This window comes from Chelonia mydas, chromosome 10 (genome assembly GCF_015237465.2).
Source record: "Chelonia mydas isolate rCheMyd1 chromosome 10, rCheMyd1.pri.v2, whole genome shotgun sequence".
NCBI classification, from domain to species: Eukaryota; Metazoa; Chordata; order Testudines; family Cheloniidae; genus Chelonia; species Chelonia mydas.
In genome coordinates, this window is record NC_051250.2 from 15,437,662 (window position 1) to 15,462,044 (window position 24,383).

The 24,383-nt window shown below is 39.4% G+C and overlaps 1 protein-coding gene across 2 annotated transcripts in view; it reads right to left on the reverse strand.

The window, feature by feature from the left end:
* Positions 1–24,383, reverse strand: part of LMTK2 (lemur tyrosine kinase 2) — a 90,286-nt gene that overhangs the window by 16,247 nt on the left and 49,656 nt on the right. For both annotated transcript variants that reach the window (XR_006284340.1, XM_037910868.2), the window contains exons 7-8: positions 16,188–16,321; positions 3,394–3,478 (exon numbers count right to left, since the gene is read on the reverse strand). Coding sequence is in view for 1 of the 2 variants with exons in the window: in XM_037910868.2 (XP_037766796.1) it covers positions 3,394–3,478; positions 16,188–16,321 (219 nt within the window). In the remaining variant the exon portion in view is untranslated. The remainder of the gene's footprint in view (positions 1–3,393; positions 3,479–16,187; positions 16,322–24,383) is intronic.

Below are 24,383 nucleotides of genomic sequence, written 5' to 3' on the forward strand. Positions count from 1 at the left end.
CCACCTAGCCCAGTATCGTCTTTCAACAGTTGGTGCCAGATGCCTCAGGAAAAGTGAACAGAACTGAACAATTTATCGAAAGATCCATCCCGTCGTTCAATCCCAGTTTCTGGCAGTCAGAGGTTTAGAGACAGACACCCACAGCATGGGGTTGTATCCCTCACTATCTTGGCTAATAGCCATGGATGGACCTATCCTGTATGAAATTTATCTAATTGTTTTTAGAAACCAGTTATACTTTTGGCCTTCACAACATCCCTTGGCAACGAGTTCCACAGGTTGACTGCACATTGTGTGAAGAAGTACTTCCTTATATTTGTTTTAAACCAGCTGCCTACTAGTTTTATTGGGTGACCCCTGGTTTGTGAGTTAGAAAGGTAAACACCTCCCCCGTTCATTTTCTCCACAGCACTCATTATTAAGGCTAAGATTTTGTCACAGATATTTTTAGTAAAAAAGTCAGGGACAGGTGACGAGCAAAACCAGAAAAATTCACGGAAGCTGTGACTGGTCTGTGACTTCTACTAAAAATATCCGGGACAAAATGGGTATCTGCAGATCCCCACACTGCCTGAAGCGGGGCAGCTGTGCAGGCGCTAGAAGCCACCGGCACCGCATCTGGGGGCTGTGGGGTACCCCTGCCACCTGCAGCTCCATGGATCCTCCACTGCCCATGGGGGTAGGGAGCTGTGGGGTGCCCCTGGCTCCCGTGTCAGCTGGGAGCTACGGGGTACCCCCACCACTCAATTTGGGGACCTGCCACCCCCGGCTGCCCGGGGATTCCCCCGCCACCCACAAGCTGCAGGGAATCCCACTGCAAGTGGCGGCTGGGAGCTCTGGGGGCCTCCAGAGGCGGTGGGGTACCCCACAGCTCCTGGCCCCGGCAGGCGACCCTGCAGCTCTCCACCACTGAAGTCATGGATTCTGTGACTTCCGCGACCTCCGTGACTAAATCGTAGCCTTACTCATGATTTATAGACCTCCATCATCTCACCCCCTCAATCAGCTCTTTTCCATGCTGAACAATCCCAGTTTTTTAATCTCTCCTCATATGGAAGCTATTCCATACCCCTAACCATTGTTGTTGCTAGTCTCTGCATCTTTTCTAATTTTAATAAGTCTTTTTTTGAGATGGGATGATCAGAACTACATGTAGTATTCAAAGTGTGGGTGTACCACAGTTTTATATAGTGGTGTTATGACATTTTCTGTCTTATTATCTATTCCTTTTCTAATGGTTCCTAACATTGTTTATTTTACAGCTTATTTGACTAGCACTTCACATTAAGCAAATGTTTTCAGAGAACTATCAATGACGACTCCAAGATCTCTTTCTTGAGTAGTAACAGTCAAGTTAGAACACACCATTTTATATGTATCGTTGGGATTATTTTTTCCAATGTGCATTACTTTCCACTTATCAACACTGAATTTCATCTGTCACTCTGTTGCCAAGTCAGGCAGTTTTGTGAGATCCCTTTAACTCTTCACTGGCAGGCAGGCAGGCCTTAAACTACCTTGAGTAATTTAGTATCACCTGCAAACTTTGCCACCTCATTGTTTACCCCTTTGCCCAGATCATTTGAATATGTTGAACAGCCATGGATCTGTACAGGGACCAATGGACTCCGCTATTTACCACTTTCCAGTGTGACAACTGACCATTTATTCCTACCCTTTGTTTCCTATCATTTAACCAGTTACTGATCCATGAGAGGACCTTCCCTCTTATCCCATGACTGCTTACTTTGCTTAAGAGCCTTTTGTGTTGGACCTAGTCAAAAGTTTTCTGAAAGTCCAAGTAAACTATATCCACTGGATCACCCTTGACCCACTCAAAGAATTCTAATAGATTGGTGAGGCATGATTTCCCTATATACAAAAGCCATGTTGACTCTTCCCCAATATATCTTGTTCATCTGTGTGTCTGATAATTCTGTTCTTTACTATAATTTCAAACAATTTACTTGGTACTGAAGTCAGGCCTCTAATTGCAAAGATCATCTCAGGAGCCTTATTTAAAAATTAGTGCTACATTAGCTTTCCTCCAGTCATCTGATACAGAGGCTGATTTAAGTGATAGGTTACATACCACAGTTGTTAGTTCTGCAATTTCATATCAGAGTTCTGAAGGAACTCTTGGGTGAAAACCATTTGGCCCTGGTGACTTATTGCTGTTTAATTTATCACTTTTTTCCAAAGCCTCCTCTACTGACACCTCAATCTGGGACAGTTCCTCAGATTTCTCACCTAAAAAGAATGGTTTAGGGATAGGAAACTTCCTCACATCCTCTGCAGTGAAGACCAATGCAAAGAATTCATTTAGCTTTTCTGCAATGGCCATGTCTTTCCTGAGTGCTCCTTAGTACCTAAGTCACCAAGCAACCCCCACTGATTGTTTGGCAGTCTTCCTCCTTCTTATGTACTTAAATTTTTTTGCTGTTAGTTCATGTATCTTTTGCTGGTTGCTTTTCACATTCTTTTTTGGCCTGCCTATTTACACTTGACTTTCCAGAGACTTGCCAGACCTCCAATTTTTAAAGGATGTGTTTTTGCCTCTAACCACCTGTTTTACGCTGCATTTTAGCCATGGTGGCATTTTTTTGGTCCTCTTACTGGTTTTTTTTTTTCTTTTTAATTGGGGTATACATTTAGTCTGAGTCTCTATTATGGTGTTTTAAATAGTTTTCAAGCAGTTTGCAGGCATTTCACTCATGATTGCGCCTTTCAGTTATATTTAACTAGCGTCCTCATTTGTGTGTAGTTCCCCTTGAAGTTAAATGTTTCTTTGATCTTTTCCCCCCCTTCTATGATGTTACATTTGATTACATTATGGTCATTATTACCAAGTGGTTCACCTATATTTACCTTTGTACCAGATCCTGTGCTCCACTTAGGACTAAATTAAGAATTGTCTCTCCCCTTGTGGGTTCCAAGACTAACTGCTCTAAGAAGCAGTCATTAACGGTGTCTAGAAATTTTATCTCTGCATCCTGTCCTGTGGTGATACGTACCCCGTCAATATGGGGTTAGCTGAAATCCCCCATTGTTACTGGGTTTTTTGGTTTTGTAGCCTCATCTCCCTGTGCATTTCACAATCACAGTTTAGTCATGTTAAGAACTCTTGATCCACTCGTCAGTTCTCTAATAAGCGATTTTATTGTGTTAACATTCAGTTACGTTTTATACATCCTTTACTTATATGAAAACCAACTATCTAATTTGTAAAGTAACTGATCAAAATCATAGTCCCATAGAAGCAGTCATCCCATAAAATACTGGTTTGTAATCTTAATGTGTTTCATCCAAATATATTTGATACATTTTAATTTTAGGCTGCTCTGAATCTCTTTAAAATTGATTTAGACAAAGGAAACAGATAGATTGACTTACCTTGTATCTACTGAATCCTATTCCATAATCTCCTACTTTTACATTTAAATCAGATGTAAGAAAGCAATTCCTTAAGGCTAAATCACTGGAAAACAAAGAGTACCGTAATGAGGAAAAAAAAAAACAAGACAAAAGGATATTCAATACACGTTTGAGAGAAAAATCAATTTGGAGAATGTAATGAAATTAAATTTAGCATCAGACTACACCAGAGCTTAAAGACCTATTATGATGTTAAATGCACAAAAATCTATAGAAAATGCAATCACAAAAAGTATATTTATATGCCCTTTTTCAGGACTGTTCTTGTTTACATTTTCAATGCATTTCAGAAGCCACACAAGCCAACAAAAGATCACATTATGTTGCACCGGAACAGTGGAGATCATTTATGCTTCTGTCAGTCATTTTTCTAGAGGTGTAAGTTTAACAACTTATGTACTAAGAAGCTATCCATCTCTCTATATAAACAGTAAGTATTAATAAATTTATTGGACCAGATATACTTCTATGGTACATGGAGCTACAAATGACCCCTCCTTATGCCAGCCCACCTCACTATACATCCCAGAGCATTCACCAAAGGAAAGGCAGATGATGATATCCCCCAGTGAAAGTAATGCTAGTGCCTGCTAAGGACTGCTCCCAATGGAGGAGGCTGCAGAGGGGATACTCTCAATCAGCACATTCTATAATCTGTCACTGACCAGGCACTAGCCCACTATGTACCTTATACACAGGGGAGGTTGTGGTTGAATTGTGCTGCCACAACCTGAATTTGTCATCATGCCCTGTGCATGAAGTTAAGGTATTAGAAGTCTGAGCAATCCTGAGGTGAATTTATTTTCTTGTTTCTGTAATTTAAAAAGATGAATATTTTGCCATCAATGTTTGTTTGCCATCAAGAAATTGTAAAGCTATTTTAACCCCTGCCCCTCCCCCACAAAAAAAGTAAAATCTACCAACCACATGGCTACTTTGAAGGTTCCCACTGCTACTGGTTGAAAAAAAAAAAATCTATTCAATCATAGATGTGGGTCATGTTTATTATCACACAAAGATAGTCATTTCTGAGCATGCTGTTAAACGAAAGCCCTTCACAACATATTTTAGGTATCAGAATTATCTGAACAATTTGAGTGTGACAAATCTAGAGACAAAACACAATACCATTTAAATCTCAGAATATTAGAAAGTGACAGCACACTGTGCCAAACTAAAAATAAATGCCAGGATTTCCAATAATGAATAATCAGTGTGGTTAAATAATCTACCATAATCTAATAGTATGATAACTTTCTATCATGCTGTGCTGAAAATGACCGCACTGCACCTTTAAGCGGGGTGGGGAGGTGGGGGGCGGGAGGAGGGGGAGGGCAGGGAATTTGGCTGGCGGAATGAAAGGAGCAGTGCTTTAAGGCTGGGGTAGGGGAAGAGAGTCTAACTGCTGCAAAAGGGGCAACACGGACATCCCCTGGAATCTGGATGGGCAGAAGAGTTTAAAAGGGGCAGCCCATGCAGTGAAGCCCCTTTTACATGGAGCAGGCTGAGGCAGCACCCATGCTCCCTCCCCTTTAGGTGCTGAAGTACCAGGTTTGGTCTAGACCTGCTGTGGGCATTGCAGTAGCTGCCTCTTTTTAGAGGGGCTGGGAAGGAATTTTCCCCTTACCACTAGACTGGCCTAGGTGGATTTGGGGTTTTTTCCACCCTCCCCACAGCAGGTTTGGGAAGGGCTTTGTTGACATGTGGCATGAAAGGAGTTAGGCGATATGTCACAACTCATTATATAAGTGGGACAGATGTTCAGTGCAGGTACTCCATAGGGAAGGTGTACAGTGACTGGAGAAATGGCTTGATAAAGGACTTGTCATAAAAATAAAGGGAAGGGTAACCACCTTTCTATATACAGTGCTATAAAATCCCTCCTGGGCAGAGGCAGAACCCTTTCACCTGTAAAGGGTTAAGGAGCTAAGATTACCTTGCTGGCACCTGACCAAAATGACCAAGGAGGAGACAAGATACTTTCAAAGCTGGAGGGGGTGGGAAGGGCAACAAAGGGTCTGTCTGTCTGTGTGATGCTTTTGCCGGGAACAGATCAGGAATGCAGCCTTACAACGGTTAGTTAGTAAGTAATCTAGCTAGAAATGCATTAGATTTCCTTTTGTTTAATGGCTGGTAAAATAATCTGTGCTGAATGGAATGTATATTCCTGTTTTTGTGTCTTTTTGTAACTTAAGGTTTTGCCTAGAGGGATTCTCTATGTTTTGAATCTAATTACCCTGTAAGGTATTTACCATCCTGATTTTACAGAGTTGATTCTTTTACCTTTTCTTTAATTAAAATTCTTCTTTTAAGAACCTGATTGATTTTTCATTGTTCTTAAGAGCCAAGGGTTTGGGTCTGTGTTCACCTGTACAAATTGGTGAGGATTTTTATCAAGCCTTCTCCAGGAAAGGGGGTGTAGGGCTTGGGGGGATATTTTGCGGGAAGACATCTCCAAGTGGGCTCTTTCCCTGTTCTTTGTTTAAGACGCTTGGTGGTGGCAGCATACGGTTCAAGGACAAGGCAAAGTTTGTACCTTGGGGAAGTTTTTAACCTAAGCTTATAAAAATAAGCTTAGGGGGTCTTTCATGCAGGTCCCCACATCCGTATCCTAAAGTTCAGAGTGGGGAAGGAACCTTGACAGGACTTTAAGAGGTGGTGTTGATTAAAGGACTGGAACTAAGGAGAAGGGGCGGTTGGGGCACCTATGATTGGTACAGCAGGGAGCCAACTCCCTTTTCTTATAGCCCACCTTAACCCTCCTGTGAGGGGAGTGGATGGTAAGGTCCCAGCAATGGATTGGCTGGGGCACCTGGATGGAAAAACAAGTGGGGTGGAGGGCGTCTGGTAGAACCCTCCGCCTCGGGGAAGTTATTGAATGAACATGGTGTTATCCACGCTGCACACTTTTATCCGCCGGATAGTCCCAGACATCTAATAGTAAAGTTACGGCCTGATTAAAAACCATATCAAATGTCTCCTGTCCTCCTTTCAGTATAGCCAGACAATAAAAAATAATGAACTTTGTTGAGCATTATAAACAAAGTTCAAAATGCAGCAAATTACTACCCCCTTGTGGTCCGCTGTAATTATGCATGCTCTTAAAAAAAATGCTCACAAAGCTGGTTGTGATAATGTATGTTCAATCATTTTATGCCACTGACAAGAAGCTGTGCATCATATGAGTTCTCAGTTCTTCTACCCTATCTAAAAGAACCCTTTTACTTGACACACCTAGCATTTCATTTCTGCCATGGTTAACAGTTCCTGTCAAAACGGAAGATACAAATAATTTAGGTTTTAGATACTAGATTTAAGCATTTGAAATGGTTTTCAATAGCACAAATTTGTTATACAAATAATAAGGAACTAATCCATGTTCTGCATAATGATTAAGTTGCACTTGAATTCCTGTTAATATAAATATACTATAAACTGAATTTAAATATCCATAAAAAGGCAATTTATCAAAGCAAAGAGGAAAAAAGTAGGAGGTGCACAGAAGTTGTCTCACAAGAAACAAACCCAAAAGCTTAGAGAAACACCAACACTACTCATATCCAGTTTCCATTATAAATTCGTCACAGGTACACACGATCAGTAAGGTAGCTATAGCTGCTCCAGCTAATGATAGTAAGTCAATAGTGGTTGTAGAAAAAGACTCCACATAAAAATATTAGAACTTCATTTTTCACCTTTAAGCTGGGGGAACTTGTTCCCCTTTGACAATATCTTTTGCAAATGTCATCACTTGACAGACAACTTGGCAATGCATTTGAAGCATTTATATTTACACCCATAAGACAAGAAATTCCCACCTAATTTCAGGCAACTATAGCTGGAAAAAAAAACCTGGAAGAGAATATGAATATAATACAATTCTAGCTGCTTGAATTTACCACTAACAACAAAATCACTGATGCTGGAGCTTTACCACATACTCTGACAGCATCAGGATAGTGTTGCCAGAAATAAACATTTGCAATGACAGTCTTCCAGGTCCACAGGCAGTTATCTACCAAACTTAGCTACATTTTGAAAAAAAAAATATATTGTTTATTTAATAATTGCAAAACCATTGTTTCTTGCATTACAGTACCATCACTCATATTGTCAGTTAAGACTGGTGGTACTATTATAAATCATTATTCAAAACTGTTAGATTCAGATTAAAATAAAAGCTTTCTACTTGTCAGGGAATCTTAGAGGATGTAACAGCTATCACCTACTCATCCTCAGTTGAGGACTCAAGTTTTTATATTCCATCCCCTGCTCTAAAACAAAACCTTTCTTATCCACTACTTTCCTTGGCTTAGGGAAGGGATGCATTTTGGAGCTCATCAATACTATCCCTAACCTGCTGGAGGAACTGTAGCAGTGATATGGTACTCCCAGTTCCAAGGACAGAAATACTGAGCCCAGAAGTCAAACGTAATTCTCCTGCAACTTCATACAGTGGGTGAAGTCAGTTGCCCCCATTGCTGAAGCATCTAAGACACATCACCATCAAATTGGGATGAGATGCATGCCTTTGCTTCAATCTTCATTAAAAAAGTTAACTGAACAGATACTCAACACACTATTAACAACAAGCAGCAATGAACACAAGCTAGAACTGAGAAAGAACAGGTTAAGAATAGATAAGTTATATGTATTCAAGTCAGCAGGGCATGATGAAAGTCATCCTAGGATAGTGAATGCACTAGCGGAAGCAATCTCAGAACTGCTAGCAAGAACTCATGGAGGATAGGTGAAGGTCCCAGCATACTGGAGAAAGGCAAACATAGTACCTATCTTTAAAAAGGGGAACAAGGAGGACTGAAGGAATTAGAGTCCAGTCAGCCTAACTGATACCTGGAAAAATACTGGAACATACCATTAAACAATCAATTTGTATGCACATAGGGTATAATAGGGTTATAAGGAATATCCAGCATGGATTTGTAAAGAATAAATCATGCCAAACCAACCTATTTCCTTCTTTGACAGGGTTACTGGGTTAATGGAGAGTGGAAGCTGTGAGGTGATATATCTTGATTTTAGTAAGACTTTTGTCAGTCCTGCAGGAGATTCTTATAAGCAAACTAGTGAAATATGGTCTAGATAAAATTGGTTGGTGATGGTCTACAAGGTGGGTGCACCAGTGGTTGAAAGACCATATTGAACAGTTAACAGTTCACTGTCAAACTGGGAAGACATTTCTAGTGGGGTCCCGCAGGGGTCTGTCATTATTCAATGTTTTCATTAATGACTTAGATAATGGATAATATTTGTGGATGACACTAAGCTGGGAACAGTCACAAGCTCTTTGGAGAGCAGGATTAGAATTCAAAACACCATGACAAATTGGAAAATTAGTCTGAAATCAATAAGATGAAATTCAGTAAAGACAAGTGCAAAGTACTACACTTAGGAAGGCAAAGATCAAATGCATAAAATACAAAATGGGGAATAACTAACTAGGCAGTAGCATTGCTGAAGAGAATCTGGGGGTTATAGTGGATCATAAATTGAATATGAGCTAAGAAGATGCAGTTGTGAAAAAAAACTAATATTCTGGGGTGTTCTAACCAGAGTGTCATATGTAAGACATGGGACATAATTATTCCCTTTACTCAGCTGGAGTAGTGTGTTCAATTCTGGGCACCAAACTTCAGGAAAGATACGCACAAATTAGAGGGTGCAGAAGAGAGCAACAAAAACGATACAAGGTTTAGAAAACCTGACCTATGCAGCAAAGTTAAACGAGGCATGCTTAGTCTTGAGGAAAGACGACTGAGGAGGCATCTGACAACAGTCTTTAAATATGTTAAGGATCGTGAGTAATTGTTTTCCATGGCTACTGAAGGTAGGACAAGAAATGATCTGCTCAAATTGCAAAAAGGGAGATTTAAGTTTGCTTATAATTAGGAAGTTTTCCCTAATATCTTAGTTAAATACTGCAATAGGTTGCCAAGGGAGACTGTGGAATCCCTGCCCATGGGTGTCTTTAAGAACAGGTTAGCCACAGTGCAGGGGGGATGGGATAGATGAGGTCTTGAGCTCCCTTCCAGCCCTACATTTCCAAGTCTTTATAATATATTGCATCATACTATCTGTCTCAAGCTAACTAGTTGCATTGTTGCAGTATAAGGATTGTGGCATTGGGCAATATCCCTGTAAGGTTTTCTCCAACTGCAGTAACCCAAAATTCTAATTCTCTATTGTCTTTGCCTATCAAGGCACTTGCCAACATAATTCTACTCTTATATTTTCTCCTTTTTCAGTGTTTTTGCACTATCTGAGAAAGAGTACACCCCTTTAAAACTGGTGCATGGTGGGAAACACTTCCAAGATATGGAACTGTTACCAGAGGACTCTCAGGCTACCTCTATACCATGAGCTAGGGGTGTGATTGTGTACACAAACTTGTGCTAGCTCTCAGCCAGCTAACTCAAGTATAAATAGTAGCATAGTCCCAGTAGCACAGGAAGTGGCAGCAGAAGCCTGGCTGAGCTATGTCAAGTACATACCTACCACTTTCAAATATGTTTGTGTGTCATGATTCAGCTGTGACTCTGCTGCCACCACCCATGCTATTTATACTTGTGCTAGCTTGACGAGCACTAGAGTGAGTATGTGAAAACAAGCTGGGGAAATAACACTTCTAGCATATAGTTAGACACAGCCTCAGTCTGAGAGAAGCTGCGACAGAGGAAGTATTTAGAAGTGAAGGAACCTAGCTGGAAGAACCAACCTCTGTTAAATACAATCTGATTAGCTTCTGACATTCTCCTCTCACTGCGTTTTATAGTGTTTGCTTTATTATAAAATTGGTTTGAGTATTTTGCAAGCATCTTGAGTCCATGCATCATATATTAAAAGCTCCAGGATCCCAATGAGCATATTTCATCTCCACACAGCAGTCCAGCCACTACAGCTCCAATGGCAAAAGGCAACCCGGAGAAAATTAGTCCTATTAGCATTGCTACTGATCACTATAGAAAAATCTTCAACAGCTAGTCCTTTATCCAGAGCTAGTAGGAAGTCTTGGAGTGGCAACAGAGTATTTCATTGAATAAATAATTTGGAATGCCACCATTTTATTCCTGGCCCTACTTCATATATCATACCTTTGAAAAGGTCATCATAACTTTTCCCACCAGAAAGATTATGTAAGAAAACTAGGAAAGTTGGACTAAGGTCTTTCTTTTGCATTGAGACATGCAGTTATGTTGCAAGAATACTTCATAACTAGGGCTAAGTCTGAAAACGAGAATCCCACTGATATTATGGATCTTTCTGGGAACCAACAGAATAAGTGCAGCTGGGAAAAGGAAAAATATCTCAGACTGAATACCTTACTAGATAAACTACTGTTAACATCAATGGCTTGCAGTAACTACTGCAAAAAAAAAAAAAAAAAAAAAAAAAAAAAAAAAAACACACTCTGGACCATCTTGTACCCAGGTTAAGAACAGGTCAAGTGACAGATCTCCAGATGATGCAAATCTGTTAAAAGACCTATCAGCTGAATTACCATTCATCTGGGAGGACCATTTGTCTCAGTCAACTGGCTGTCTTGTTGAGATTGTGCAAGGTGGAGATTTGAATAGATAAGAGATGGTGGTGATGGCCAGCTTAACATCATTTAAGTTCTTGATTTCTGTCCTTGCTTGTTCAGACAAGAAGTCTGAGCACAATGCGCCCACCTTCCAGTTAGTTTCTACATTAGTCCTACTAGGACAGGATGCTATTTATTAAATACAGGGCAGGTGTTTGGTTTAACCTAAGTTACTAGGCCTTCACAGGATACATCCTGACCTAAGCCTTACACTATTTATGACTGGCAATGCATTGTCACTACCTCTGATCCTAGTTATCTTTTCCTATGTTTGTATTACTATCCCAGCTGGTTACTGAACTGGATCCAGAAGATGGTAAGAAATTGGGAGAGCACTAAAAATAGTGTTTTTCTTCACTTAATAGTGAAGAATCAAATTGGTCAAGATTCTTATGACCTTGAAGCAACTGCGATAACCTTGACCGAAGTTATCCAAACAAAATCCATGAACATATGCATATTCTTCTCACAACTACCAGGACTACAGTGCAAACCCTGGGAGCAAACATCAGAATAAATGGAAATTCCTATTATTAGAAGTATTCCAGTCTTGGAACCAACCAAAAAAATCTGGTACTTTGCTGCATATACACATCTTCAAAATATTCTGGTGCCAAGTTATTTCCCCACATCCTCTAAACTGAAGCAATCGTGGCCCTTAATTTTTTTAAGTTCTTGCAAGCAAAGAATACTGTGAGTCAGCTCAGGCTGAGGATCAGTAACATCTCCAGAAAGGTTTTGGGAACATTATACTTTGTGGATCTATCACTGCTACTACCAAACTAAAATGAAGTATTATTAACATGCAAATACTAAAAATTCATTGTGTGCTCCCCCACCATCCCAGTCATGAAAATCCACAGTTTAAGCACTACTTGGGATGCTGAAGAGTCTGGACCAAAAACTCTGTTAAAGTATCCGAATATATACACGCCTTTGGCACCTGATTACCTTATCTGAGAAATGGATGCCTTGTGTTCTGTTTTTAACACTTAGTAATCACAGTCTGTGGTTAGAGCTCAAGAAGCATGCCACATCTTTTTTGGGAAAGAGGAGCAAGGATTTTGCTTTGGTACTTTTAGGGTCTTTTGCTCTCTCAAACACCCAGAAACATAACATACTCATGTATGTGCAAAAGGCATCCTCAAGACATACGCCACCTCTGGAGAACAAGGCATAGTACTCTTAGGTCACAAACAAAAATAAATTTGGTGATTTCAGTTCTGGTCTTTAGTGAACATTTACACGTATAGAATCACCACATATTTTGCACATTGGCAGTCTGATTAAAAAGAACACAGGACAGGAATAGCAAGGGAATTTCAGGTCAGGACTGAGATGTACTGGTTAAGCTTTGTGGGGAACTTGCCCAGCACATGCCTGAACTCTGCCCGAACTATTAGCCTATTTTCAAGAGCACCAATTCAAGTGTTACATCACTCCACCTAAACCAAACGTCTTGCCATAGTCTTATCCACAGACCTACTGCCATTAATAAAGAGGTTCTCTACAAATGTTAACAAAAATGAATTAGATGTATTTTTATATGCTCAAAATTCCAATTAGTAAAAGGAGGAGACACTGAGCACAAATTAAACCACACCCCCTTCCATATTTAATATTCCCTTCCTTAGTCTCCCTCCTGAAGTCACTCCAGTTGGCCCTCAGTAATTCCTGTTCAACCAGTTTAATAGTTTCCTCATATCCAAAAACGTCAACAGCAAGGTAATTCCCATTCCATATCTTCACATCAAAGCAATAGCTAACACAGGGCTGTCTTTCAGACAACCAGCTTGTTTACAGTTTTCTTTCCATTGGCAAAAGATTACGCCATAGTTAACACTTTCAAGTAGATTTGGTATCTAGTGCTCTCTTCTGAAGCCAAGAGATGTTAGATATACAGATAGCTGGGAAAAAGAAAGTCTGTTCATAAATTGATATATCTGCCTGGGTGATAAGAGTAACATTCTGTATTGGTAAAACTAATGAACATGTGTACACGAAGCAGTTTAAATAAAGATAATCAGTATGGGCCTGTAAATTAAATACAAAGTTTAAATTATTTTAAAAATTGTCATCTATTATTTACTTTAAGTATATTATTATTTCCAGGCGCACTCACAATGTGTTTAACACTTAAAGTAAAAAAGATGACCCCTAACCTGAGGAGATCAAAGAGCAACAGAAACAAAAAGGGTTAAAATGAAAAGAAATCCCATTATTTCAAATGTTTCATTAGACAATGTATTTCAATGTAAGCAAAAACAGAGACAAACATGCCAGGTACAATGTATAATATAAAACCGACAGACTTCCTGTAGGCCATAAGATAGGAATGGGAAAGTACTTAAGACAAACCTGACATTTTACAGACTGTGTACTTCCATAAATCAAGTCAGCAGTTGGCATGCAACTATGTAATATCCTTGGTAGTATGAATGAACTTACAAATTATCTATGCCTCACTAATTCTGACACACAGGTACAGACTAGGGGGGAAAAAATCAAATATCAAATGACCCCTAACTTTAAAATGCATATTCATCCTGTTCCTGTAACAGTTGTGACACCCACCCATTTATTTGAGTTGTGTAATTCAATAACCCCTACTCTTCTCAGCATGTAGAAAAGATCAGATAAACAGAGTAACAGATTTACATTCACGGCCATCTTTACATTTAGGTTTACTTTACTCACCGGGAGAAAAAGTGGTTTCTATTCTCTCGGTTTGTCTTTATTTTAAGATGCATGTTTGAGCTACATATGCTATTTATAATACTGCAAATACACCAATGGAAGCACTTCAAATTCAGGGTTGAATTGGTCCAGGTGGCATTTAAGCAACATGTTGCATTGGAAATCTTGAATTTAAGGAACAGAAAGTCTCAGGCTTCTGGCCAATGAAGGCCGGGAATGGCGTGTTATGTTAGAACTACAGCTACAGAATCGTAGACAGGACTCAAAGACTGCCAGATTTGCTATTTCAGAATGTATGAACACCACACACAGGAGCAAGTCTCTCCTCAGTTAATCTGGTTTCTTAAGATGTTCCCTTGCATTTAGTATCATCAAACATGGATGAGGGTTTTTTCAGTTTGACATCTCCACTGTTCCACTTTCAAACATTATTCCCTGCACTAGGTGCAGTTCAGCCAGCACAGAAAGGAAAAATTCTGTATTCCTTTTTCCAAGATTTAAAAAAAATCAGAATAGATCACTTTCAGATTACTTCATATAATCTTTTGAAACCCTAGCTATTCAACTCTGGTAACTAAGTAAAAATGTAATTTGAAGAAAATGTTATAAAAGTCTGTTATAAATTAAGTGGAATTGCACGTGCTTAAACTGAAGCTGAATTTGGCTCAAAAACCAATTAACCTAACCTCCTCACCCTACAAACAAAAAATGGCAAAAATAATTGGATCTAATGCAAACCTTTCTCCTTGTAATACAATCTTAACCAGTTTACTCCATTTTAGTAATGAAACTGATTAATGGCTGCGTTCAAGTTAAAGCTCTAAGTTATAAGAGCTTTCATAACAAAGTATACAGCTTTATAGCTAAGTCTTGCACTTAATTGGAGATTTTTAAAAAGTCATAGCAATTTTTGAAATGATATGAAAGCAGTTACCTTGCAGTTACTTCCATTTATTCTCTAGTTGGGCCATGCTGTTTTGGGACATATATATTTTCTACTGTACTATATAAATTGTCATTTTTAGGGTTAAGATTTCAGTAAGTAAGTTTGACAAAAATTTGACAGTATGCAGTGTCTGGAATCATGAGATTTAATAAGCTTCACTGACAACACTATTTATATAGATGCTAAGTCTTGGGGGAATTCATTAAGACAAAATGATTCTGAAATTCTTGCTCAGGACAGTCAACTTAAGCAGTTGTTGGCCCTTAAAGTGGACACACAGATCATCTGAGAACACAACCGTTATGCTCATATTTCCTTCATACAACACAGCAATGCACCTGAGCTCAACCAAACTCAAACTCAATTCTTTTGAGCACAACTAGCTCTTCCACATGGTAGCAGAAATGTCTACTTCACCCCTTGGCTGGCTGCTTGCGTTCAGGGCCGGCTCTAGGTTTTTTGCCGCCCCAAGCAAAACATTTTTTGGCCACCCTCCCCACTTTTGGGGGGGAAGCGGGGCTTTTACACGTTTGCACTTTGCAATATTTGGGGGGGGGGGGGGTTTGACTGTTTAAAATTTAAAAAAATGAAAACAGAGAATTTGTAGTTAGTGAAATAAAACAATTTCCTACTAGTGTACTCATTTTAACAAAATCACAATTACAAACAATTTGGGTTCAACTATACACTGTAATGAAAAACGTTAGTGTCTTCCAATGCGCCCAGTTTCTCATAAATTAAAAAAAATTATATGAACTGAATTTTTCTGGTTCTTATACTTGCATAGTCTTTTAATAATTCAGTGAAATCTATATTTTTTGCAATGGTACTTTAAATTGAAATTAATGCGAGTCCCGAAACGATTTTGAGACATGGTGGACCTCAAATAATTTTTTATTAATTTCAGTTTTGAGAAACTGCGCTCACTAGAAGACACTGATACTGGTAATGTTAAAAGAATCCGTAATGCTATAGCTTTAACGTTTGGAGTGAGATGCTTGGGGCTGTACATCCCACCCGTGGGCACCCAGCCCGATCTCAGACCCGGCCCCACCACCACAGAGGGGACAGTAACCAACAGAGCGGCTGGGGGGCGGGTCAGCCGCGGGGAGGGGGGTGGACCAGGGGTGCCCGCCGAGCTCCAAGCCGCCCAGGGCAGTGGGTCCCTTACTGGCCGCAGGTCCTGCCCCGATCCCGGGCTCTGCTCGGCTCCAGCTCCTCTGCCACTTGTGACACATGTGGCGGAAGTGGACAGGGGGGAGGAGCCACATCGCCCCGGTCCAGTTATAGGATTTAAATACTACAGTTTAGTTACCAACTCCATGAATACAAATAACCCTTCTTAATGAAGAAAAATATCATCTAACTGATTCAGAATCATATCTTAAAATTTCTTACTTTGATACGTATTGCTTTTATTTCAATCATGACACAAAGAAAAAGTCTGCATGAGTTTTAGAGTGCAGCATAACAAAACAAACATTCTTATTTATTTGGAAAGCGTACCTATGCACAAAATTATGTTTATGCATTATGGCAAGTCCAGCAGCGATCTCACACGCCATTCTCTGTAGCAGCATTATTTGTGAATCTCCATTAATATGCTCCTGCTCATTGCAGAGATAGGTTTTTAGGTCACCCTGTAAAAAAAAAAAAAAGATGGAAATTCTTATCAACTGTCTAGTACACTGCTTGCACCCAGATACTTAATGAAGAAGCAACAAGACATATTACTTGGTCCTCATTAGTGAACAAGGTTATTATTAGTATTTAAACATAAGTTTGTTCTTAATAAAGAGTCTCCTCATCAAGTTTCAAGTCTCTACAGGTATTCTTACAGGAGGCATCTAAGGCATATGGTACTTTTCTTTTAAGGGTATTTCATTTCAAGTCATTCAGTAGTTAACACTCTAGATCACTTTTTCATATGTATACAATGAACAGCAATAATACTTAAAATGAAAAATATGGCTTGATGGCCTTGTGCTACCACAAAGAGATTGGTGTGAAGCCATCTAAAGACAATATTCTGCAAACCAGCAGAGCTGACCTTGGAAGTGGGGAAAGATAAGCGGTCCCCAATTGGTCAGTTCTTTCAATGTCAATTGCATGCCTTATTTGCCACATTCCTAGTGAGAATTCAGGCATCACAAGAGGGCAGCATGTGGATGGAACTTAAGTGATACGGTGAATAAAAGATACACAAGTGAATGTGTCCATCGGAGGGCTCCATCTGATTTGATTTATGAGTTTGGATCAGATGTAACAAAGGAAATCATATAAAAATGGTAGAGTCCTTGCCATAAACTCTGCTAGAAATAGAGTCATTTTGCAATTGAGAAAAGAGAGTTTACAATAAATAATGTGTGTTCTTAAACATTCAAACAAAATTAACCAGTTTATCAAAAGTGTCCAGAAGCAAGAATACAGTAATTGTATCCAGTAATAAAGGTGAAAGTCTAAATCTCTCCAAAATGCCACTATAGCTCTTATGTTTGGATTTAGAGAGTTATCAGCACCAGGCTTTGCAGTGCCATAGAGTCTTTGGTATACCACAATAAGATTCAATTCAACAAACAGGTAAAAAGTACAGAGTAATTCATTTCAGGTGGGGCTGGCAGCACCACCTACTAAGCCTGCCTAATTCTTCCCATTACAAGATCCCGTTGCAGTTATTTATAACTTTGCCAGACTAACCACTTGGGCTGAAATTTTAGATGCCCAGGTGTCTGCCTCATGCTGAAGTTTTCCAAATAATTTCAGCCAAAATGGTTCACGTGTTTCCAAGAAGGAGGCTAAGGTAGAAGTATGTTTTGTCCATCTTAAATTCTGGGGACCATTTTTTAAAAACAGCTCTGTACCATATGCTTCGGAGCAATGACTTGAAATTTGGCAGTACCTTGTGTGTCAGGTATGTGACTTTGCCACCCATGTGAAAAAGTGCCTAAAAATTTGGTCAAGTTACAAGCCTTTGAAAAATTGCAATTCACATGTGGTAAGTGGAGACTTCTTTGATTTTAGCAGCTAAAATCTCCAAAGCACTTCAAAAAACCAAACGAACAAATTCCGAGGACTGTTAGGTAGGGTTCCATGGGAACAAAATCTAAGGGAAAAAGGAGTTCAGGAGAGCCGGCAGATTCTCAAAGTGACAATATATAAGGCACAACAGCAAACTATAGAAAACATGATCTATGAAGAAAGGTTAAAAAACTGAGTAGGTTTTATCTTGGAAAAAAGAAGACTGCAGGGAGAACCAGATAATAGTCATCAGATATGTTAAGGACTGTGATCCATTGTTCTCTATGTTCACTCAAGGTAGGACAAGAAATAAATGGCTTAAATTGCAGCAAGGGAGATTTAGGGAAGAGATTAGGAAAAAATTTCTAACTATATGCAAAGTTAAGTATTGTCATAGGTTACCAAGAATTTAAAAAGAGATTAGACAAACTCCTGCCACAGATGGTCTTAAGTATACTCAGTCTTGCCTTAACATGGAGGTGTGTGGACTAGATGACCTCTCCAGGTCCCTTCCAGCCCTATACTCCTATAAGATTCCATTTACGCTGAGCATATTTGAGCCTCTCTCAGCTTCTAGCATTGACCAGACTGCACATGCACTATTACATAATGACTGAGCATGCTACAGGAGCAAAGTAGAGCTCTGCTGGGGACTAATTTTTAAGCCCAGCCCAGACCCAAGCCCACATGATCAATTCTTCCCCATGAACCTAAGTCAGTGCTATTGTCACCTCCTGCCCATGGGGTTGTCCCAGTGGTGGCTGCATGCCCTGTTCCTCCCATCCACCATCCCCTGCTGCGCTGCGTGTACTGCAGAGAAAGAGGTGCTGAGACTCCTCGGCACACTCACTCTGCAGTGCACACAACATAGCAAGATGTCAGCAGCCAGCAGGACATGCAGCCACCATCACACCGACCAGATTGGGTCCAGTTGTTTTCTCACCTGACCCAACCTGGACCCAACACTTGCAATCCGATTTGGGTTGGGTTGCAGGACTCTAGAACCAAGCAGGGGTCTTTCCCTCTAATGGCCACTCTGGGATGGGCACTGCTTCTCTTTTGCTCTCAATGACTCTCCCCGGCTGGACCCCAGTCAGTATGGAGGACAAACCAGCCTGATTTCAATACAGAGGGAACAAAAAAATAGACCAGGGAGTATACTGAGACAAGGAGCCTCCTAAGACAGACTGGGAGCTGCAGAGGAAGGGAGATGGGATGGGACATGGGCGGGTGGGCAAGGAGCCTGCTGGGAAGGGGGAATGCATTTGGATGAAGAGCTGGTGTAAAAGGGAAACTGTCCTTCATAGCAGTATATAATACTAACCCAACCATAGTTCTATAATCCACTGAGCCAATATCACCTACATTTTAAGGTGACCATTTGAAGTTTCATTTCTAGCACAAAAATACATTTGTCTTGTTTATAAAGATATGAAGTCGCAACTTCAACATTAAACTGCACTACAATTGTTATTAAATCCAAATATTTGTCTGGTATTTATCATTTTAGGACTAATCACAAACATATCTTCCAGGAAAAGAGACAGTAAACAAAACTAAGCCCTTCTCAGCTGCTGATCTTTAAAGACTGTGCCTGATCAAGTTTCATCTTTCAAAACACTGGTACTTGCAGTCCTCTAAACTTCATATATATCAACCTGGTTCGTTTCCAAAAAATGAAAGTCAGTGCAAATGATCTCTATACACTCTTGATTAGAGATTTATGCAAAGCAAAGCAAAGGTCTCAGCATCAGCTAACATTGTCAATAGGCAAGTGATAATACAAAGGTACATAAAAAACAATACCAAGCCAAACAATAACTTATCAACTCAAAACATTTTAGTGATTCATACGGGTTTGGGCAAACAACACTAATGACTCAGTATTAAAAGGTTTCAGAGTAGCAGCCGTGTTAGTCTGTATTCGCAAAAAGAAAAGGAGTACTTGTGACACCTTAGAGACTAACCAATTTATTTGAGCATAAGCTTTCGTGAGCTACAGCTCACTTCATTGGGCATCCATCAACAGTTAATTTCCAGGGAACTGGTATTCATACACTGACAGAAAAAAACCCTTCTGTCAGTGTAGACTGCATCTACAATATGGGGCTATGCCAGCATAGATATGCTGACATAACTATGGTACTATAGTCTTTTATAGGCATATCCTACAACAATGCTGGGTGTGCACACTGCTCCAGTCCTGCAGAAGGTAAGATACTCCTACATAATGACTCATTTGGAACACAGCCAGGAATGCAGCATAGACTTATATTCATACTTCTGCTAAAAGGTCACTAGAATTAGTTTACTCAAAGATCTTAACTGGTTGTATGTTATATGAATGCACAAGTTAAGGAAAGTAGCACATAGAATCGTAGCACCTCGAGAGGTCATCTAGTCTAGTCTGCAGCACTCATGGCAGGACTAAGTATTATCTAGACTATCCCTAACATGTGTTTGACTAACCTGCTCTTAAAAATCTCCCAAAGATGGAGATTCCACAACCTCCCTTGGCAATTTATTCCATGCTTAACCCACCCTGAGAGTTAGAAAGTTTTTCCTAATGTCCAACCTAAACCACCTTCCTTGCTGCAATTTAAACCCATTGCTTCTTGTCCTATCCTCAGAGGTTAACGAGAACAATTTTTCTCCCTCCTCCTTGTAACAACCTTTTATGTACTTGAAAACTGTTATGTCTTCTCTTCCCCAGACTAAACAAACTCAAATTTTTTTCAATCTTCTCTCACAGGTCAGGTTTTCTAGACCTTTAATCATTTTTGTTGCTCTTCTCTGAACTTCCTCCAATTTGTCCACATCTTTCCTGAAATGTTGCGCCCAGAACTGAACACAATACTCCAGTACAGGCCTAACCAGCACAGAGTACAGCAGAAGAATTATTTCTCGTGTCTTGCTTACAATACTCTGGCTAATACATCCCAGAATGTTTGCTTTTTTTGCAACAGGGTTATACTGTTCACTCATATTTAGCTTGTGATCCACTATGACCCCCAGATCCCTTTGTACAGTACTCCTTCCTAGGCATTCATGCATGGTCTCATGAACATACAGGTTATGAAAGAGATTACTAACATGTTACTTTCATCTAATACTGCATGACAAATGACGCGGCAATGGAGAACTTACTAAATAAGGATTGTTCAAAAAAATAAGCAGCCGCCATCCCTGTTTAAAACACATTAAATAATCTGGACATCAAAATTATGTCTACAGTACAAGTTGCTATTCTATCCACATTTGCTTTTACAATAAGTTTAGTATAAATCCTTTGTTTTAAATCAGTATAACTACTTACAATTAAAGCAATCTGTAGCTTTTCTATTATGGGTACATTGGGTCCTTCATTATAATCTCTTCTTCTGCCCTGTTTTCAATTGCTAATTTCATAAAGTCTGTAATATTTGATATTTTCATCATGCTATAGAATTAGTCTTTTAGAACAGTTAAATGTATGATTAGACAATTGTTTTAATTTGATATAAAGAAAAGGAATACTTGTGCACCTTAGAGACTAACAAATTTATTTGAGCATAAGCTTTCGTGAGCTACAGCATCCGATGAAGTAAGCTTATGCTCAAATAAATTTGTTAGTCTCTAAAGTGCCACAAGAACTCCTTTTCTTTTTGCGAATACAGACTAACACGGCTGCTACTCTGAAACCTTAATTTGATATGTGGATTATATCCCAAAGATAGGATGCATATGTCAATATATACACTGTTTACCTTGCCAGTGAACACACACACACACACACACACACACACACAATCTAAAATTTAGTTCACTAAGAAAACAGCATCCTCACTTATACAATTCAGTTTCAAATTACATGTTAAAAAAGCATTGAACAAAACTGCCTAGCTAGCTCTAGATGGCAGCAAGCTGCAAGAATAACAGTCAATATGTTCTTTGTGAAACTATCATTCAGAATGACAGCAACTGTTCATTTACGGTTTGCTCCAGTTGGATTAAAGTCCTAGATTGTCTCTCAAGTGCACTGAATAGGAGTTTCTGATACCCATATTTAAAATTTAGGGAGAAAAATGGACTATGGGGCTCTCATTTAGTAAATAATTTAGCTATATATGTTTTACATAAAACAATGTTTTATAGATGAGCTATTTTAAGTCAGTTTAAAATGCATTTTAGTTTGTCACTGTACACAGTAATTAAGGGCTTATCAAAAGGGAGAGTCAGTGCACAGCAAACTAGGGGGTAATCTACAGTACATTAGCGTGCCACATACTAACCATCCATGTGGACTCTACTGCCATGCTCTAGAAGTTCCTTAGTGTGCTTTGATCTCAGATCAATAAGCACTAGTGAACTTTTAATGTGCAGTAGCAGGGTCCACACAGACAGTTCGGGCACCACATGCTAGTGCACTGTAAATTTACAGCCATGTACTGACTCTCCATCTAGATAAGCACTCTGGCAATCTACCTTCCAAGCAGCAATATAAAAAGTATCAGTAAAGGAGGACACAAAAACAACTTGTACGTGGCTGTATAATGACTTTCCTGGGATTTGTTTGGGATGACACGCATTACGTAACCATGGCTTTAGCACTCTAAGTAATGTAGCCTCCCAAACATACTTATAAAGCCTTTATGCCACTACAGCATTGTGCATTTACTAATAAAAAGTTCTGAAAATTCAGGTTGTCCCTGGTCAGCTTAGATCTCACTGTGAATCATGTTAATTTATTTCAATGAATGCTGCCATTTTGCTGCTACTTCTCAACAGGTAGTGTACTCAGCTGACAGTTTGTGACAAAACGAAGAGGTGCTCAGCATTTGACTGCATCAAAAGGCATGGGGGAAAGATGATTTTCACAGTCCTAAGGAAAGTTAAGTTTAATAAATAAGACTTGTGGAAAAACACAAGCATTAGAATTTAATCACGACTGAGAGTCCTGAATCTCATACACTGAAAGATTAAGATATCTGTAAAAACAGATAACCTAGCTTCTGAAGTTTTAAAAATGACTGTCAGTGGAAGGCTGCTCTTTTTGTGACTCCAACTATTTGAGACTTCACCGGCAACACAATGTTCTAAGCACATGCAGAGCACTTCAAATAACTGTAGACTGCTGCTGACCTCATTTGCTCATGAAACTGGTAGGCTCCGAGAGAGTGAGTTTCTGCAGAAGTAGATTTTGACAGGTAAGCCAACCTCACAATACAAATGGTAACTCCACTTATTCTAAAGTTTTCTTTGCTCATAATTTAGGTCATTCTATCAAAGGATTTGCTGTGCTAACAAAAAGTTGGCTGCATCTGGCTGGTAATATATTAAGGTAAATAAGCTGGCTAGTATACTAACTTGGCACCATCTTAAGACAGTAACCATTTTACCATTAAGTAATTATAGATCAGAAGACTGCACCCAAAATATCATGTAAACTATTACAGGATCATTTAAGATGAAGTAACATATATTAAGCACATACTTCTTCTACAGTAACTATTTTAAAGAAGTTGGCTATAATTCTTTATGTTACAAAGTGAAAATTAGGATTTAATCTCTTTACCCAGCCACCCATGTAAATTTACACATTTTCAGAGTGTTCTTTTGCTTCCTTTTCAGTTCTGTAAGATGAGTAAAGTAAAATAAATTTAATAGCTCTATCACAAAGACACGTTACTGCCAGAAGTGCCATGAACAATGGATTAATTCTCACCCCCAGAAAGGATAGTCACTTCAGGTAATTTCTGAAAGCATTACAGTTCCTGCATCAAACATGATTTGCATCTTATTGCTAGAAATCAGTTTCCTCTTCATGCAGATGTTAACACAGGAAATTTATTTTCTATTGACTAGAATTGCACACATTTTCACAAATACTAGTAACAAAGTGAAGGATTTTACTGTGGATGATATTGCTATAGTATATATAATATATTGCCTCCCACTAGACCCACATGAAGCCACTCAAGGCACCAATGACTCTAGCCACCAACCTTGCCAGGACCACAATGGGAACTGAGGAAACTTGAATGGCAGAGTATGCAAGGTTCAAGTCATTGCAAATACCCATGTACACCTAGCAGCAGTCATCTGGGGACAAGGTTAGTGCAGGGCCCGCCACCTTTTCTATATCTGCCTAAGCTGCCCAGAAATTCCACCAGCAGTTTCTACTGCAGCCACAGCAGTAGAAGCAGCTTCCAGAATAGCAGACTCTGGATATCAGAACTGATATCTATACTTGAGTTTTCTTTGGACTGCTACAATCACAGAACTCCAATCCCTGAGGCCCTTCCTCACCCATCCCATATTCCCCTCACCACTCCACCACCCTCACTCCAAATCTTACTGCCTTTTAATCCTCACTCCCTAGCCTCTTCCCCCACCCCACCATCTAAACAGGCATGAGACTGAGAAATTAGTTTAATAGTACTGCACATATGTTCTTGAAGTAGTAAATCTTGTTTTTCATTATCCTTACCTCTTCCCTTATGATGTCTGATTAACTGTAAGATCTCTGGGGTAGGGACCACATCTTATTTGTCCGTCTGGCATCTAGCACATAAGTATTCTCAGTGAATTAAAAAAAAAAAAATCACAATACATAGAACCCTACCCTAGAGGTCAGAACTCCGCCAGGTAGGCTAGATATTCAGTCTGAGAAACTCAAATTATACAGGCCAGCCTTGTTTAATT